The sequence below is a fragment of the Onychostoma macrolepis genome, chromosome 18, assembly GCF_012432095.1.
Source record: "Onychostoma macrolepis isolate SWU-2019 chromosome 18, ASM1243209v1, whole genome shotgun sequence".
NCBI lineage: Eukaryota > Metazoa > Chordata > Actinopteri > Cypriniformes > Cyprinidae > Onychostoma > Onychostoma macrolepis.
The window spans coordinates 3,261,487-3,281,189 of record NC_081172.1 but is presented as its reverse complement, the minus strand read 5'-3'; the positions used below and the strand labels follow the sequence as shown (position 1 = coordinate 3,281,189).

The following is a 19,703-nucleotide window of genomic DNA, read 5'->3' as shown; positions in this document are numbered from 1 at the left end:
GCCCTTCCTCACCTATCCGGCGGTAATTAAACTACGGCACAAACGTGAGCAGATGATGTTCGACTCTCCTCAAAAGGCGGAGGATTTTGTTACTTCACTGTCACTGAAGACATATTCTGCAGCACTACAAAGCAGCAGGAAGGCGGCGCTACCATCTCCATCCTCTCAGCTTAACGAGGGAAAACTAACAGTGATGTCTGTGGTGATCCTAACTGCCCTGAAGAGGACAATAACAAGGTGGCCATGGACACTTGTTAATTTCTTTTTGGAATCTTGCCCCTGCCCTGTACGTCCATCCGCTGATTGGTAAATAATAATGATTTATTTTCTTTATTATTATTATTATTATTCTTCGGGCTGATGGAGAGCAGGTTCAATCACTACGCTTTTGGCTCATTGGGCCTTTGGGGACATGTCTTGCGTTGAAGTGGACTGGTCACGCATCAACATTTGTTTCTGTTGTGTATGCAGACCTACACTCTCGGTAATGTGCGGTCTGCTTTGGTTTTCATACACAGTTGTTTGTCGTTCCTTGTTCTTGTTTTTTTTTTCTATGCCCTTCAACAGGACATCAATACTTTTATTTATTCTGCTTTTCTTTTAAAAGGACTATGCATCTAGGTGGATTGGTATCTAAGATACATACTAGATGTTTACATGTCACTGGCACTATGGCATTGCTTTTGTTTCTCTTCACTTAGGCAGAATCTGGGCATTGCGAGCACACAATGCATGTTCTGAATATCTTATCATTGAATGTGAATGGCCTAAATTCTCCTATTAAGCGTACCCGGATATTAGAATATTTGCACCGTAAATCGATTTCCTGTGCCCAAGAGTCTCAGTTAAAAAAATGCGATGTGGCACGTTTTCAAAACAAGTATTACAAACTGACAGCCTTCTCTTGTGCTCCTAATAAAACTAAGGGGGTGCTTATCTTAGTCGATAGGAAGTTACATTTAACTATTGAACATACCGGGAATGATGATGAAGGTAGATATGTTTTTATACGCTGTAAAATACATAATGACAGGTTAGCACTGGTCTCCATTTACTGCCCGAATGAGGCAGACAGTGCATATTTTTCACAAATATTTCCAATATATCACTTGAGCAGATTGATTGTCCTTTAGTGATTGGTGGTGATTTTAATGCTGTTTTAAATCCTGCACTGGATAAGTCTCACCCTGATACTACAGCTAACCCATCCTCTAAGTTATTGAATAAATTTATCACAAAAAAAAAAAATTAAAAATACAGATATTAAAATGTATGCTAGAATTTTGGCCTTGCTATTACAACGATATATAAACAAATTAGTTCATCCAGATCAGACTGGCTTTAGGCCAGGTAGATTGTCGGCAGATAACATCCGGAGATTAGTGCATGTCCTACACGAATCCCGAGCTTGTCCCACTCCAGCTGCGGTTCTTTCCTTGGACGCGGAGAAGGCGTTTGACAGGCTGGAGTGGGACTACCTCTGGTCTGTCTTGGAGGCTTTTGGCTTTGGAACAAATTTTGTGAACATGATAAAGGTATTATATACAAACCCAACGGCTTCTGTTATAACCAGTGGGGTGCATTCTCTACCTTTTAATTTAAAACGAGGCACCAGACAAGGGTGCCCGTTATCCCCCATGCTATTTGCATTGTCACTCGAGCCCAGCTGACAGGAAAACATTCAATTTCAGTTAAGTCTTACAAACAACATATACTGTATCTCTCTATGCGGATGATATATTACTGTTTATTTTGCATCTACAAGCGTCATTTCCCCGGATACTGAAGGTATTTGGAAAGTTCAGTGTGCTTTCCGGGTACAAAATCAATTGGGATAAATCCTCTTTGCTTCCACTTAATTGCATGGCTAAAAAAGTTAGACTACCATGTAATGTTTCCATACAAACTTCCATTAGTTAGGCATTGTTGTTCAACCATCCCTGCAGGCTATTTCAGATGCCAGCTATCCCCAAACTCTAACTAGGGTGGAACAAGATCTCCAAAAATGGACCTCGATGCCCTTATCACTACATGCCAGAATAGCAAGTGTTAAAATGAATGTTTTGCTGCGAATCAATTTTCTTAGTTCTGTGATCCCATTACCTGCTCCTAAAAAGTTTTGGCACAAACTTAATTCTATGATTCGTAAATTCATCTGGAATGGGAAACAACCTAGATTGAAATTTGAAACTCTGCAGCGTACAAAAGATAATGGGGGATTAGCTCTTCCGAACTTTGAATTATATCATAGGGCTTTTCAAATAAAATGCATCGATGTTTGGCTTAACCTGCTCTCTAGGGTTCCTTGGAGAGAGATTGAAATGTGCTTAGCAGATAAATATAGGTTACAAGATATACTGTTCTCTGGGCTAAACAACAAACTATGTATGGAAGCTTTTGGTCCAATTATTGCCAATACAATAGTCGATTTTAAACTGATGGAAAAATGCATTCAACATTCACATAATTGGCACACCTATTTGGTATAATAATTATATTTGTTCTGGTGGTGCACCATTGTTCTCAAGAGATTGGATGCAGAAATTTATACTCTCAAAGATATTTCAGGTTCTAATTGCATGTTAAGTTTTCAAGAACTGTGTGAGCGGTAGGGAACTGAACCCTCTTCTCTGTTCTTATACTTGCGCCTAAGGTCGGCCATGAAGGCCTGCAGGCTTCCCTGAGGGGAAAGTCTTCCCATGCATCCAATCATTGCTTGGTTTGATCTGTCCTCTTCTAGCCATTTCACCTCGTGGATGTACAGAAAGGCCTTAGAGGCTACAACAAAATGCTTAGCTATACAGCGCACTTGGGAAAGAGACTGTCAACAAGATGTTATGGACTGGGAAAGAGTCCAGACTAAAGAGTATCGACTCCTCCTTTAGTCCCTTCTGTGATAAATGTCCTGATCAACAACTCGGACCCTTTTTTCATATGATGTGGGAATGCGAAAAAGTTTTAAAAAAATTTGGAATGAGGTGTGTATTATCTTATCAAAAATGATTGATTATCCTATACCAGTGAACCCCTCTATATTATTACTGAGTGACGATTCTCTGTTGAATTTCTTTAAGCCACAAAAAACTGTTTGGCTGGCTGGCTTAACATCTGCAAAAAAAAACTGTTAGCGCAACACTGGCTTCCACCACATAGCCTGGATATGTAAAAGTGGTTGATACAACTTAGGGACATTAAAATGCTTGAATTATCCGCGGCTCGGGTGAACGTGGCACAAATGTCTACATTAAAGATCTGGACTATAGCTGCTGAAAAGATCTCCAAGTATATTGCACAAAACCACGATCAGGACTCAGAATGAATGTCTTAACGCTGTATTTTTATTTTATTCTATTTTTTCCTTCGCATTCTTGATTGCTGGAATTTGTGTTTTATGATTCCTGTGGCTTTGGTTTTATGTTAACTTTTCTATCCAAAGAGACCGCAAGGGATATCACATGAATTTATATGTGATATCATGTTTTTATTCAGGTTTGTAAATTGCTGTTAATAAAAAAATTTAAAAAAAACAGTTATTTTAAATTGTAATAATATTTCACAGTTTTGCAGTTTTTATTGTATTTTTAATCAAATAAGCAGCCTTGATGTGCATAAGAGAAAATAATACACTTTTGAACTGTAGTATATACAACAATTTAATATCAGAAAATGACACACATTAAAGTTTTTCTGCACAATATTTGCTCAATTTATTGTTTATCTTATATGACTGAAACATTACTTTGTTAGCCAGTGAAGTTCAGTCATTAGAACCGGCTGTTATATCATCCAATAAATTGCTCATTTTGATTCTCAGCAAGTTTTAGTATAATTTCTCAACTGTTGTCTCTTTACATGTGTACAGGTTATCCTGGAGGTTATCCTACGACTGCCCCGACCTACACAGCCAACCTTTATCAGACAGGTAGCCCGGGATACCCACCAGGTGTGTACACACTCACACACATGCATTCTGTCCGCTGATTATGAAGCATTACACGCTTACATTAGCAAAAAATACATGAGGCCGAACACTTACACACTTTAATGATCCATTAACACCAATAAAACACATGCATTTGTACTCACAAATGCATACGGTCCCTAATGCATTATTCTGTCTAGCCTCGTTTCGATGATGCTGGCCTGTAGCTGAACAATTAAACAGCATATTACTGTTATATATATATATATAGTGCTGCTTCCAGCAAGTGATGCAATGCTCGGACTAAATATATACAATAAGCGTCACAAAATTGGCTTTATTAGTATTCATGTAACAGTTGAACTTGAACAATACTGAAGTATATGGCCACTAATTGTGTTTTGTTCTTCATGAGCTGCTCCCTGAAATGAATTCTATCAATAAATCTATTTGTGTCTCGATCTGGAGAGACATATGTGAATAATGCATCCGCAAATGATATTTTGAAGTTTTTCAGGTGTAAACCTGCATGATTTGAGTCTTGAGAGAAAGCAGATGCAGTGAGGATGAGTCATGTGAAGAAGGTTGACATTAAGTGCAGATCGTTTCCTATTAGTATTGTGTTAACAGGCTTGTTTGAGCCAGCGGGGACTCAACATTTAGCATGGTGTTTAATACTGTTTTGTTAAAAGAGATAAACTGGATTTGTGCTGTAAGCAGACATTTTTGGATCAGGATGTAAATGGTGCTGTAGTGGATTGGTTTGTGAGGTCTGTGGTGTAATCAGTGCCGCCCTGAACAGATGCTTGTATAATTTCTGTCTGTAATGTTATGACATGCCACCTGCCATTTTCAGATGCTTATACAGGCTGTCGTAGATCAGAGATCAAGTTGACATTTTGCTGTTGGAATCAGGGTTTTTTTTTTTTTTTAATTAATATTTTTGTTTGCTCTAGTTTCTGGCTTGCTTGGATATGATCTCAGATTTTTAGTTGACCAGCAATTCTTTTACACAATCTGATACACTTTCTCAACAAGTTCTTTTGGTTTCCACCCAATATCTCCATTAAAAGCATTTAGAGCTCAAAGATCTTTTTTTGGCATTAAAAATACCAATTAAAATATATATCACACAGGCTATGTTTTGTAATAAGACTATTGGTAATCAGATGCTAAATACAAAAAAATAAAATACAGCTAAATGGCAAAGAGCATTGTTGGGATAGCAAATTATCAGCTTTTAAAAGGGAATTTTATATTTTATATATATTTTGTTGTTGACAAAAAAAAACTGTGTCCAATAAAATATTGTAATAATGTCTTGTGCAAATTCATCATTTGGATGAAGGCAGTAAAATTAGACAGATGCTAAATGGGCATATCAAGAATGAGGATGTGGCTTGTGCCGACTACAATGTGTTTTATGCAATAAATAATTGTATACCATTAAAATGTGCTTGTTCACTAACAATTTTGGCCCTGTGTTGGGCCGTTTTATTTCTGTCCCTTTTTTCCTCTATCCATCTCTTGTACAATTATATATTTTATATAACATCCAAATAGGTAGTGATATATTTCAATAAATACAAAATATTCTCATGGTTTATTGTTAATCTTCTTAATTTAGCACAATTTTACATTAGATGGAAAGTTTTACTGTTTTTTCAAAACTATTAGCAATTAATCGGTTTTCTGCCACATTTTCCAATTTTAGTTATCGGTATCTGTAAAAACCACTATTGGTTGACCTCATTTAAAAACATTAAGTTGATTTTCTCTCCACTAATTTTACATTACTTATATATTTAAAATGATGATAAAATAACGTTTAGCACAATTTTACATTAGGTGGAACGTTTTCTAAAAGCTAACATATTGATTTTAATTGTTTATTGGCCATTATTTTGATAAATCCACTGTCAGTTGACCAAAATCGACTATCAATTGAAATTACATTTAAAAGAATTGAGTTGAATTTATTTCTGTCTCTTTTATCTTTCTGCACTAGTTATTTCATATGACAGTAAAATAAAAAATAATAAAAGTGTCAGTAGTGATGAAGCTTAGCTCTTTTTATGTATTGTAATTGATTTTAAAAATTTCAAAATGTTCTCATTTTAAATACTTTAAAATGTTTAAATTTCTGCTCTATTTTACATTAAGTGGAAAGTTTTTGAACATATTATTGATTTTATTAACTACTAACTATAACCAGTTATCAACCATGTTTTTCTATTTTCATTATCAGTATAGGCAAAATCTGCTAGTGGTCAACCTCTACGTATCTATTAAATGTATGGCTCTTTCAGACTTTTCTTCCTATAGTGTCATAATTTAATCATTATCATACATATCGTGCATATCATAATATGCATGCATGCATAAGCGCAGGCTGAAGTGCTGCGGTAAAGTCATGTGTGAGGCATCTATGCGGCAGAGTCCCATCATGCCATTGTGATTCCAGCAGTCTCTTTGTCCCTCTGTGCTCTCTTGTGTTTGGGAACATCTCATGAGTACACACCATCGCCCCCTTGTGGCTCTGAGAGGATTGCTGCATTTGGAAGGAAGGCTTACAATTAAATATCTTTTAATCACTTTGCCGATGCGTTTATCTGACGTATCATCCAGTAATCTTAATACAGAGATCCTCCTGGAGTAATCCGGGTTACTTGACTTTCGTAAGGCCAGTAGTTCATGAGGGATCCCTTTGACTGATTTCAGCTTACTATGTACCTTGCTTAGATCTTTATTCTCTGTGCCAACCTCTATGCCATTGGCATTCTGCCATATTTCTAATCCTGTTTTTGTAGTATATGTAGCATGTAACATTTTTGTATGCATAAACTCCACAGATAATGATTGCTACATTTGCCAAAATGTGCAGTATATGTTTGTAGCACACTACATGGAATATCTCGCACGTAATCTTCTATTTCCAAAGTGGCGAATAAACCATTATGAACCATGGTTTATTTTTAACATGTTCCTTTGTTGATTGAACTGCCAAAAGTAAGACATTTTACCCAAAATTGGATTAAAGTGCAAAATAACCTTTCTGAGATGATATAACTAGACTCTACATGCTGAAGTAAAGATGTAATAGACAGTATTGTATTGTATGCAAGTTTTCCTATCCATTCGATTGTAATCCATAATTCTGATTATGGAGTTTTAATATTTCAAAATCTTTTTGCACTGCCAAAAGTTAAAACATTTAGCATATCTATCTAGCAAGAAATTTATCATATATATATATATATATATATATATATATTCTTTGAATACAGTGTTGTTTTTGTAATTACTTTTTAAAAATATATATCTTTTTTAATAGAAAAATCTTTAGATTTTTTTTTATCTTTCTTTATTGCCATTAGAGAAGAATATATCAATGTCGAATAAAGCACATTTAGTATATTACAACACCACATCCTATATTAGGTAACTAGCTAGCTAGTTTGGTCATTTTGGCTTCACTAACCTGGGAAAATTTTAATGCTCAATTCAGCACCTTCTTGCTTCAGGATTGTGGGTAGTGTAGCCAATTGAACTCAGTATTGAAATCAATGGTTTCTACGGTAGATCTGTCCTTTTGTTGACTAGTATTTTTACTCCTGGAGCCCTACTTTTGGGGTTTGTTAATGCAGGTTTACTGATGGGCTGTGAGTGGAGGAGAGGAGAGTCTGGGCGATTTTTGGAGATAAAAGATGTGGCCACACAATAGTGACGCATGTGTGTAACTCTTCTTGTGTTGTTGTGTTTGTTTGGGACAGTGCTGCTGGTGAAGCAGGCCTGGCCCCAGACGGCATCTGCTCCGGGGCCCGCAGAAGGCTCCTATGACCTGGCCATGGACGCTGGCTCAGAGAGCAGGCAGTACCAGGCCTCATCTACAGCATTCAGTAAATATCATTACTATACTCTACTGTAACTGCTGTGTGTTCCCTGTGACTCTATAACACACAAACACACACCCTTTCCCCGCACTGTATCTGAAGAACACTTGCCCTCATTGTTCTGTTTCCCCTGAGCGCACACACAAACACACAGTTTTGACGCTGCAGGATTTGATCACATAATGACTTTCACGCATGCTGTGTTAACACACTTTACAACAAGTTCTGTTCCAAAACCTAGTGAGCTGCCCTGCTGCCTTCTGTTTACATAGGCAACTATAAGACAGCATCCGAAGTCAAAATGAAACTTTTTTTAAATCACTTTTTATTTGTTTATTATTTTTTTACTGGATGTGTTTTTTTCTGCATTTATATTGATTTCCATATTTTCAGACCCATATGAATTTTGTAAATACAAAAAAAAAAATTATTATAATAATAATAGTGATTTTTTTTAATGTTCAAATGTATTTTATTGCACAATAGAATTATTGCAATAATAATCTATTTATTTCTGATTATCGATTTGTTAAATATTGAAAAATTATATAATAAAAATATTATTTTGAATAATTATTATGCCTATTAATTAACATTCTTATTTTATATTTATTTTGATTTTGACTTATAACATGAAGTGCTCTGGAAGTGCTCTAGAGACTCAATTCATAATTGTTTGCAATAAAATTTGACATTAGTATATAAAATAGATATGCTTTGTAGATAGATATATAGAATTTTAATAAGATTGAAATTGTTTTTATATAAATATATTTATAATTGCCATTTTTCCGCTTTGTATGCGAGTTTGAATGATTTTTCACAATGCATTCTGGGATTGTCCTCACCGCAAAAGATAATGCTACAGTAATTTGGTCAAAAATGCAAATCATTGATATACTAATACAGTTTTTATTAATATATTTATTTTCCATTTTAATTTTAGTTAAAGTTTTCGTAATTCTGTGGTGTGGTTTTGTCATTTCTTTTAGTTTTTTATTAATTTTATTTTAGTTTCAGTTATTTTAATGAACTAGCTGAAATGTAATACACTGAATATTTGATGTCAGTTAACGTTTCAAGTAACGGAAATGTTTTTTATGGATTTCGCTAATGCTGAAAAGCAACGTATTTTCTTTTGTGTCAGATTGTGCTTATGACGTCTTAAAATGCTGTCTAGGTAGGCGGCTCACTAGGGTTTGTGACAGGTAATATCTCACATTGCATAATGTAGACATGCAGTCTGAGATCTAAGGTTTCATTCTCACTGTAGACAGTTGGCAGGGCTTCTGGACTTGGATTGCAGTGTTAAATGAGGGTTGCAGGATTGAATTAGACAGATTGAATGGCTCAGCTAGACTAAAGAGAGTTGAATCCGGTGTGTTGCATCAGTGGTCGGTTAAACGTGTAGAAATGCCTGACAGCATTTCTTCGGTATGTAGGGAATATGTTGGTGTGTTGTGTAACTAATAACGCCTCATGCAATGTATTCTTCCCATTTCTGCAGCTGATGTGACATTCATGTGCAGTTTTTACAACTTTGTTGTCAACAATCCTCCAATAAAAGTCAGATGGTGTGTGTAGAAAAGAAAAAGTTTGTCAGTGTGTGTTTGCTTGTTCAATATGTGATATTTCTGACTTGAAAGGGTGTGTGTGTGTGTTTGCACTTCATATGTGGCACACTTGTAGAATTGCAGCGCACTCTCTCCTTACAACTCTAGTGTGGTTTACTGTTGCTCACCAGAAGGGTGCGACATGGAGATTTTGGAAATCCAACCAGAGACATGGACGAGTGTAAAAAAAAAACCAAAAACATTTTTTTATACATATGTGTTCATTCGATTGTTATTTGGCATATGCCTGCTTGACCTGACACTCTCTCTCTGTCTCATTCTGTATTTCAGGATATACTGCAGGAACGCCTTATAAAGTGCCCCCTACTCAGACCAACGGAGCCCCTCCGCCCTATTCCCCATCTCCTAACCCCTACCCAACGGCCATGTACCCAATTAGAAGTGCCTATCCCCAGCAGAACCTCTATGCTCAGGTAAGACCCTAATCTGACCCGGAACAAACTGGAATTACACCACAGTCCATGATTAGCTTAATGTTTTGTTGCGTTTTAACTAGGAGAGTAATCAAAGTTGACTCTTCTAATCTTATTCTGCATTATTCATCAGGAAAAAGTGTTGTTTTGTCATGTTCTTTCAGAATATATTAATTTTCTTGACCTGAAATGACATCATCTAGGTCAAACCATATGCAAGCATTGTAAAATCTTGCTAATAGCTAATGCATTTGTGCAATAAAGATGACAGGAGTAATATCAAACAATGATTCAAATAACAGTGAAATCGATTCCTAGTTAATAAAATAATCAATTTTTTCCTTATAGAATATTGTTTTACCCAAATAATTCGCATTAAAGAAGTCAAATGGACTGTTTGAGTATCAAAAAAATACTTTTGAGTGTAATAAATATGCTAGTCATTTAGTAAAGTGTTATTTTAGTATTATTCATAGTATGCTTTAATATATTGAATTAGTTTTAATTTTAGTTTTAGTAATTTTTTTATATTTCTGTAGTAGTTTTTATTTTTGTTTTAAATATTTATTTTTATTTTTCATTTATTTTAGTTTTAGTAAGTCAAGTTTATTTCATCTTATTTCTAATTTTCACTTAGTTTAGGTTTTTCATCTAATATTTATATTTTATTTCAGCTTCATTTGAATGACCAAAAATGTTTTGTAATAGCTTACTGTGGTACTGCATCAACACTGATATACTAATCTGACTGTAGTAAATGCTAAAGTAATGTGGTTTAGGATTTAAAACCATCACTAGAGTCATTTTGGTTACTTGATGTTTTGTAGTCAACTTAGACTTTATTTGCCACACAACCAGGACTATTGGGATTTGTTCCCATAACACCCAGCATCACAACACAGTGAATCATCCCTTACAGGTTTTGAACCTTCAGCCTTTCAGCTCCCCGTCACCGGTCTTTAGTAATTTGAGTTGGTCTTGTTCTCAGGGTGCTTATTACACGCAGCCAGTGTACGCCGCCCAGCCTCATGTAATCCACCACACCACCGTGGTCCAGCCCAACAGCATCCCCTCCGCCATCTACCCCGCTCCTGTACCCGCGCCCCGCTCCAACGGCATGGCCATGGGCATGGTGGCCGGAACAACGATGGCCATGTCTGCTGGTGAGACGCTCAAAAATGAGAATATTGTTGAAGCTAAGAAATTATATTTAAAAATGTCAAATTAATGTATGCTTGAATGTGTATTAAAAATACAGCTACTGATATGCGACTCTTCTACTTCAATGGTAGGTATCTTATATATATATATATATATATACATATATACATACATAGTTTTAAAATAAAAAATAGTTTTTATTTTATAATAAAAATATACTAAAATAAGTTTTACAATTCATATAATAACTGTTTTTAATACACTTTTAGTTTATTAACTAGATTTATTTCAATGCAACTGCTGTCATCTCTTTAAAACTGTTTTAGTTCAGTATTAAGGTGTATTTTTTATTAAATATAAATATATGTCTATGTTTAATATATTTTGGGGAATTTTAGAATGAAAAATATACTACATTTATATAACATTTATATAATAAATGTTTGAATTTATTAATTAGATTTATTACGTGTAACAAATCACAATAAAATACTATATATAATTGTGTGTGCACAAGTATATACTAGATCCCTGCATTTCAGCCCGGGTCCGATGGGCCCTGACTTTTTACGCCTCTAGGGCCGGACTTCGGACCAATTTTCACGTCATAGTTCAGACGCGGGCCGGGCTGGGCTTCGGGCCTGTTTTAGGCTTCTCCTTATTTTTTATTTTAGACATCCATCAATTAGTGATGAAAAAAAATTGCCACGCTGGTGGAAACAACATGAGACCATGCTACCGCAGCTGTCAAGGGGCTCGATTGTATTTAGTGTCCCGCAGCAGCATGCGTGCCATCAGCACAGCTGAAGAGATCTGCGTTCAAATGCATGCAATAGGCTAAAGCTTGCCGCAAAGCCCCAGCAAAAGTAATTACCATAAATGTGTCCGGGGGAAATAGTAAGGAGCGATTTCAATTATTTACTAATAAACTGTTGCTGATCCTGACTCGCTGTCTCCTCATTAGACGCGCCTTTAGAGAGAAATGCATCTTTACGGATTATGATTATGATTATAATGAAAGAGTTTTTATTTATTTTATTTTTTATTTCATTAAGTAATAAAACTTTCTATAGATATTTATCATGTCTGTGAGGCATGTACTCGCTGAGTTTCGGTTCATTTTTGTGAAGCACTCCTGTTCAAGACGAGACAGCAGAAAGCGCATCATGTTTGTTTGTTTTTTTATTTTATAAAAGCACAACGTTTTGTTGATATTGTGAGTGCACACAAATAAAAGTAGACCCTTTACAGTTCCGAATGATGTATTACTCTTACCTTTATGAGGGAAAAATGACGGCGGATCCATTGAAAATAATGCAAATGATGGCACTGGCGTCCTGAAAAGCGCGCTTTAGCTTCCACTCTCCGCACAAACTATTGGATACAGCCGCAGAGCACATTTATCTAGGTTTAACGTTTAAATATTGTTATATGCTTGAACTGTTTTATATCTGTAGATTTTATTTTAAGCAGGTCATGATGATTTGAGAAGGCTAAATTGATCAAACATAGACTATGATCAGCTTACTGTATGCCGCTGGCCGCTTGGTCGTTACTTTAAAAAACAAAAACTTATGACGAACAAAAACTGCTCTTTTTAACTTAATAAAAAAACTAAATGAAATATAATCACTTTGCCATTACATAAAAAACTGATCTATTTTAATAGAAAAAAAAAGACGGGCTCGGGTTGGACTCGGGCCGGTAATTCTGATGAGCTGTCAGACATGGGCTGGGCTAGGGCCTGAGCATCTCAGGCCAGGGCCGGGCTAGGGCCTAAATTTGAAGCCCATGCAGGGCTCTAATATATGCATATATAAATATTAGGACTGTGAATTTAACACATTAACTTAATTAATTGGTTATGAAAAAATAACGCAATTAAAATATTTTAACGCAGTTAATGCACTGGCCCCGCCCCCAGACCTGTACGTCATCTGACATTTCATTCAGTTGACTGTTGACAAATATGATGCAGGGCAACAACTCCATAAATGCAGTTATGCCCTAAAATTCAAGATACTGTGGCAAAAAATGCCACTGTTTGAGTTTTTGTCTAATTAATGATAAGCGATATCACAGGAGCAGCGAGAGCGATATCACACGAGTGCTGTTTTTGTCACGAACGGCACAAGTTTAAGTGTGATTTTATACAATAGTTCAGTAAATAAGAAGTTAATATTGTGTTATATTTTAAACAATATTAGGTGTTTTTGCTCAATTTGCCAACGAAAATATTACCTATAAAGCCACTGCAGAACTGTTGTGCATCTGTGAAAAACATAGCGGTGTTTAGTTTCTGAATGAATCCTTGTTTTGAACGAATCTTGTGAACCAATGATACAAAGAGAGATCCGTTTACTTAATTCCTGAATGAATCAGCTGTTTGAACGAATCGAATGAATGAATGACTCATAAAGACATTTTGCTGGCAGTTTTAGTTACTTATTTAGAGTATCATTTTATTTATTAAAGAAATAATTAAATAATAAAAACATTAACGGGATAATTCACCAAAAAAAAAAAAATTAATCTGTCATCATTTACCCTTATGTCGTTTCAAACCTGAATGACTTACTTTCTTTTGTGGAACATAAAAGAAGGTATTTTGAAGACTGTTGCTAACAAAGCTGTTTTGGTTACCAATGACTTTCACTGCATGAACAAAAAATACTGACATGTTTCTTAAATTATCTTCTTTTGTTCTATAGTTTATGTTAGGCTGTTATAGCCTAAACAATTATGTGTAATAAATGTTATGTTCAATCAAGTAAAATATTTCTTTCTAAAGCTACTATTTGTAATGTCAACTTGATACTTTCTCATTTAGAACAATAATAGCTTTAAATAATCTTTTGTAAGTATCTTCACAGCCAAATTTAGTTAGATTAATTAATCACCGCACCATGTAATTAATTAGATTAAACATTTTAATGGACTGACAGCCCTAATAAATATAAATACAAGCATGCATATATTTGATTGCATTTTTGGTTAAATATAAATACATATAGAATTTATAGAAATTACATTTTAATTGTATATTAGAAAAATGTGTTTTTAATAAAATGAATATTTTATATAAAATAAAATTTGTATCATTTATAAAAGTTATTTAAATGTATTAATATTGTAAAAGTTTTTACTTTATTAATTAGATTTATTAAAAATTACATCTACTGGCATACATAGACTGTCTTAGTTCAGCAGTAAAGCAGCACAGTATAATTCTTATGTCCGTTCCAGAACTTTCATGTGTTTTGTATAATAGTGGATTTTGATTGAAAAAATGACCCTTGAATCTCTCTCAACAGGAACGCTGCTGACCACCCCTCAGCACACTCAGATCGGAGGACACCCCGTCACCGTGCCAACGTACCGACCCCAAGGAACACCTGGGTACAGCTACGTGCCACCTCACTGGTAGAGCCCACCTGCCAATCATGTAAGTTCCCGCCCACACGACTCATTTGTTCACCCAGCGCAGAGTGATCGCTGACTTCTTCTCGTTTTCTCTCTCTCCTTCACAGATCTGGAGTCAAACATTGTATGCAACTACTCAAGTCTTACATCGGCGCTCTGTGCTCAACAGTGAGGCGCCACGTCTGTTTGCAAGAACAAAAAGAGAAAAAAGTGCAAGGGTCACTTTATGCATTCTTACGTGTTTTTGTAAAAGCTGCTTTTTTATCTTTTTATTTAATTTTGATTTTTGATTTTTTTTTTTTTTTTTTCTCATTTTTTTGGGATGATGTTCTTGCATTAGGTTATTTTAATTCTTCATTATTCCATAGTTATTCTATAAGAACTCCAGAATGATTTCGACCAATCACGGCCCGTCTTTGTGTTCAGTATAAACGCTGGTGTGTAGGAATGTACCAACGCAATATCAGCACCACTCGGATCATAATCATCCACTTATGCTGCCAAATTTGATAACCTTTAGATATTAGCACAGGGTTCGTTTTCTTTTATTTATTTACAGCAGAGTTTCATTTCAGCCTTCCCAAAGCGCTTGGGAATCGTTCAAGGAAATTTCATTTCTCCCTCATTTCGTTCTGTCATCGATAACAAGGGTGTCTTCCAGCTTGTAGCTGTTCATGTAGATTTGTAAGGAATATATCATTAGTAGGGCAGTGCAAACGTGGTTTAACCTTCATTAGGATATCGAGTACATACAGTAATCTTAGTTATTCACTAAATAGAGAACGTTTGAGTGAGCCGGTTACTTTATTAGCTTATGTGTCAGGATAGCGTAAGCTTTGAAACTATAACGTGTATATGCGATTTATAAAAATGTGCGCGCATGGGTGCTCTTGCGGCATGCGCTCACGGTGAATATTGAGGGAAAAAAATGTATCAGTGGCACTTAGCTGGAGCCTCTGTGTGCGATGTCGTCCCATGGGCATCGAAACGTGTGCCAACTTTGAGGCCAGACAGGACGGACGCTACTCTGACGGAACGATTAGGATCGCATCCAATTCAAAGGGACTTTGCGGCATCGTAGATAGCACTAAAAGCAAAAAAATAAATAAAAAAATCATTTCCAATCAGCTCCGGGTCTAGAGTGGGTCTGACCCCTGGTCCTCTGTGAATCCTTGGGCCTTTAGGCCCGTAGTTGCACAGATTTTAGGCGTAGGAACGGAGTTGTTCAATGCAATAATACGAACGGCCTGCTTGAATGGCTTTTAATTGTAATTTACAGCATTTTTAGAGAGATAAAGAGAGAATTTTGATTTCCTATCCCAAGGCCTCGCCTGTATCCATGAATAGTGTACTCTGAAGTGACATATCAAGTATTCTATGAAATCTTATCATACCGAAGCATTGCACATTGACAAATAGACGTAACTTAATAACCAATTATACGGTACACTCTCATATTTAATGATGTAATTAAGAAAATCAAGCATTTACTCTGCAAACCATTAGTCTTGGTAATGTCTCTGGAAGTAATATTATTGTCAGTACAGAACAGTATCACTCTTTTCGTTGTTTTGTTGGCTAAGCGACCACTATTGCGATATATAGTACACTCAAAAGTGGGAAGAAGCGATTCTCTGATCTTATGTGAAAGTCATAACGTCTAGTAATGCATGTGTCATGCGGGTGAATGCAGTATAGTGTAATCAGATGGAAACTATGCCCTTGCGAAGCATGGTTGCATCATGTTGAATTGCAGCTTATGGATTGCTTTTAATAATACATTTACATTACAGCACATTCCCTTTGGTATTTTTCGTTAAAGTACAGGGAGAGAGTGAGAGCGCAGAATGAGTCATGAATCACATGGAATATGTTTATGTGTATGTGTATATATATATATATATATATATAAATCACATGAATTAAGTGAAGCCTCTTTTTTTGCTTTTTTTTTTCTGAATAATTTTTCCACAAATTCTCATTACTGTAAAACATCCTGTAGTTTTTTTAATGGTTATTTGTATTACTCTAAATAGCGGTTCTTTTTAGAATCTCTGCAATATTGTATTTTTTTTTTTTTTTTTTTTTTTACATCAACAAAGCCAGTACAACAAATATTACCATGATTCATGGATAATTTATCTAAATTCCAAGAGGAAATTGTCATGAAAATAATAATAATAATAATTTAAAAAATCTAAAATAGGCTTCATTTTCTTTATGCAAAAAAAATAATTATTATTTATATATATGTTCTTGACAGGTTCCATGAGATTCATCTGAAAATGACTGTAACTTCATTGCAGTATAATCGTTTTCCTGCTGTTTGGCAAAAGCGAGTCAAAAGACCTTTGGTATATGTAATATTTGTCTAACGATGGAATTTTATTCACATGGTGTCATCAATAAGCAATGCAAAAATCAGTCAAACCAGCTCATTTGTTGATTATTGAATGAGAATCTTGTAATTCACAGCATGTTCACATACTCTTGTCTCTGTTTTGATGACACATGATGACATTTTCCTGCGCTCTCTGCCCTACTCTTTACTTTTCTGGTCTTATACAGTATTATATCAAGCAGTGAACTATATTTTCTGTCTTTGCATAAGTTTGCATCACAAGACTTGATTGATGCATTTAATCACTGTAGTCGACATATGACACTCTGAACTCTAGGACTAGAGTTACACTGCAAAATGAATAAAGGGTTTTGATTCCGAAATAGAGGACGTTACCATCCACTCTGACATGTAATTTAGGCGCTTTTTACGTAAGTGTTATTTAAAGTTTTAATTAATGATTGATGTTCATTTTTCTTAAATAGGAGATCTTTACAGTTGATCTGGAGTGGAGTGATACAGTCCATGTGGTTGAGAGGCATTTCAGAGCACAAGTCTTCAAAGGGTTTCCTCTTCCTCTACATGCATTTCCCCAATCTGTCTTTCTCTTCTTCTTCTTTTCTTTTCTTTTCTTTTCTTTTCAAGGAGGATAGAGGTCAGCGATTCTGCAGCTACGGTTAAAAATTAGATATGAGCAAATATGTTGAAGGACATTTTAATGCAGGGTCATCATCATGAATTTAAAGGGACAGATCATCCAAAAATGAAACATTGTGAGAAAAAAAAAAAAGTCAAAATGATAACAGAACTTCAATTTTTGGATGAATTATTCCTTTAATCCTAAACAGTTGAATCAATTCTCCGATGTTTTCCTGCTCGCCACACATTAATCCAGTGAGGGTTTTCGATGCGTGTCTCCCATTTTAAACTAAACGGATCCATTTTCCGTGTGAAATCAGGTGGTCTTTTCCGGGTCGTGGTGTGGAAGAGGCTTTGGTTTCCTGTTTTTTTTTTCTGTTTGGATCGTTTTGATGTTGCTATTGCAAACCCATGCACTGTTCTGTTCTTTGGTTACGGGGCATCGATCAAAGGATTGTTTACTAGCGCCCGTGATGCATGCAGCGGGTTATTAGCTCTAGTGAAGTCAGTGTCACGTCACAAGTATGTAAAGGTATTTCTAAAGTAATTGTGGCACTGCTTTCATGCTCTTGCTGAAAACCTGTGATATGTACCATAGGCTTTGACGCAAACAAACGAGGGGTTGCTATTTCACGCTACTGTTTAGGAAAACAGCTATTTGTGTTTGACCCGTATGGAGAATAAGACTTTGTTGTTTGCATTCTAAATGTAAAGCAAAAAGGGGAAAGTCTTCCAGAATTTATCTCCCTTCAGTGAGTGTTCAAGAGCCCTTGCCCCATAGTATGTATGACGCACTACTGCGTGGTTCTGGCAGCATGGAGATCTCGTTCCTGCGAGGTTCTGGCAGGTCCGAGCACGTTTTCGCCAGTGCGGTCCAGACCGTGCCGTTCCACCGTTTGAGCAAGGAGACCCACATCAGGCTTGTGAAATGAAGTGTAAAACTGTTTTTATTATTTTGGGTTTTTTTATTGTTTTGTTTTGTTTTTGAAGATCAGTTAGTGATCTTTGTGACATAATTAAGCCAAGTTTGTAATTGTATAATATTTACTGTAAGATGTAGAACATTCAATAACTATTAAAATCTTTCCAAAAAAAAAAACTGTTGTTTTTTGTGTTCCTGCCACACACTGATGATGTATAATTCTGATGATGAATTGATGGTTTTTTTTCGTCTTGTCAATTAAATTTAATGTCAAATGGTTGAATTATTATTAAAAGAAAGATTTAGCCATAAATAACTGTTAAACCCTAAATAATGGGAAGAGGCTTCTATTTACTGCAAGGTATGTATAAGGGTCTAAAAAAAACTATGTATGACATACAGGTGCTGGTCATATAATTAGAATATCATCAAAAAGTTGATTTATTTCACTAATTCCATTCAAAAAGTGAAACTTGTATATTATATTCATTCATTACACACAGACTGATATATTTCAAATGTTTATTTCTTTTAATTTTGATGATTAGAGCTTACAGCTCATGAAAGTCAAAAATCAGTATCTCAAAATATTAGAATATTTACATTTGAGTTTGAATAAATGACCATCCCTACAGTACAAATTCTGGGTATCTCTTGTTATTTGAAACCACAATAATGGGGAAGACTGCTGACTTGGCAATGATCCAGAAGACGAACATTGACACCCTCCACAAAGAGGGTAAGTCACAGAGGGTCATTACTGAAAGGTGTGGCTGTTTACAGAGTGCTGTATCAAAGCATATTAAATGCAAAGTTGACTGGAAGGAAGAATTTGGGTAGGAAAAGGTGCACAAGCAACAGGGATGACCGCAAGCTTGAGAATACAGTCAAGCAAAGCCGATTCAAACACTTGTGAGAGCTTCACAAGGAAAGAACTGAAGCTGGAGTCAGTGCATCAAGAGTCACCACGCTCAGACGTCTTCAGGAAAAGGGCTACCAAGCCACTTCTGAACCAGAGACAACGTCAGAAGCATCTTACCTGGGCTGTGGAGAAAAGAACTGGACTGTTGCTCAGTGGTCCAAAGTCCTCTTTTCAGATGAAAGTAAATTTTACATTTCATTTGGAAATCAAGGTCCCAGAGTCTGAAGGAAGAGTGGAGGCACAGAATCCATGTTGCTTGAAGTCCAGTGTGAAGTTTCCACAGTCAGTGATGATTTGGGCTGCCATGTCATCTGCTGGTGTTGGTCCACTGTGTTTTCTGAAGTCCACAGTCAACGCAGCCATCTACCAGGAGATTTTAGAGCACTTCATGCTTCCTTCTGTTGACAAGCTTTATGGAGATGCTGATTTCATT

General features: G+C 35.7%; 1 protein-coding gene across 6 annotated transcripts in view; it reads left to right on the top strand.

The window, feature by feature from the left end:
* Nucleotides 1-18,525, top strand: part of fam168a (family with sequence similarity 168 member A) — a 61,844-nt gene extending 43,319 nt beyond the window's left edge. For 3 of the 6 annotated variants that reach the window (XM_058750865.1, XM_058750868.1, XM_058750866.1), the window contains 7 exons: nucleotides 3,863-3,943; nucleotides 7,696-7,821; nucleotides 9,720-9,862; nucleotides 10,851-11,025; nucleotides 11,121-11,150; nucleotides 14,338-14,468; nucleotides 14,554-18,525. In XM_058750865.1, coding sequence (XP_058606848.1) covers nucleotides 3,863-3,943; nucleotides 7,696-7,821; nucleotides 9,720-9,862; nucleotides 10,851-11,025; nucleotides 11,121-11,150; nucleotides 14,338-14,450 — 668 coding nt within the window. In that variant the 3' untranslated portion in view covers nucleotides 14,451-14,468; nucleotides 14,554-18,525. The remainder of the gene's footprint in view (nucleotides 1-3,862; nucleotides 3,944-7,695; nucleotides 7,822-9,719; nucleotides 9,863-10,850; nucleotides 11,026-11,120; nucleotides 11,151-14,337; nucleotides 14,469-14,553) is intronic. The other 3 variants (XM_058750869.1, XM_058750867.1, XM_058750870.1) reach the window with 3 other exon arrangements.
* The last annotated feature ends 1,178 nt before the right edge of the window (nucleotides 18,526-19,703 follow it).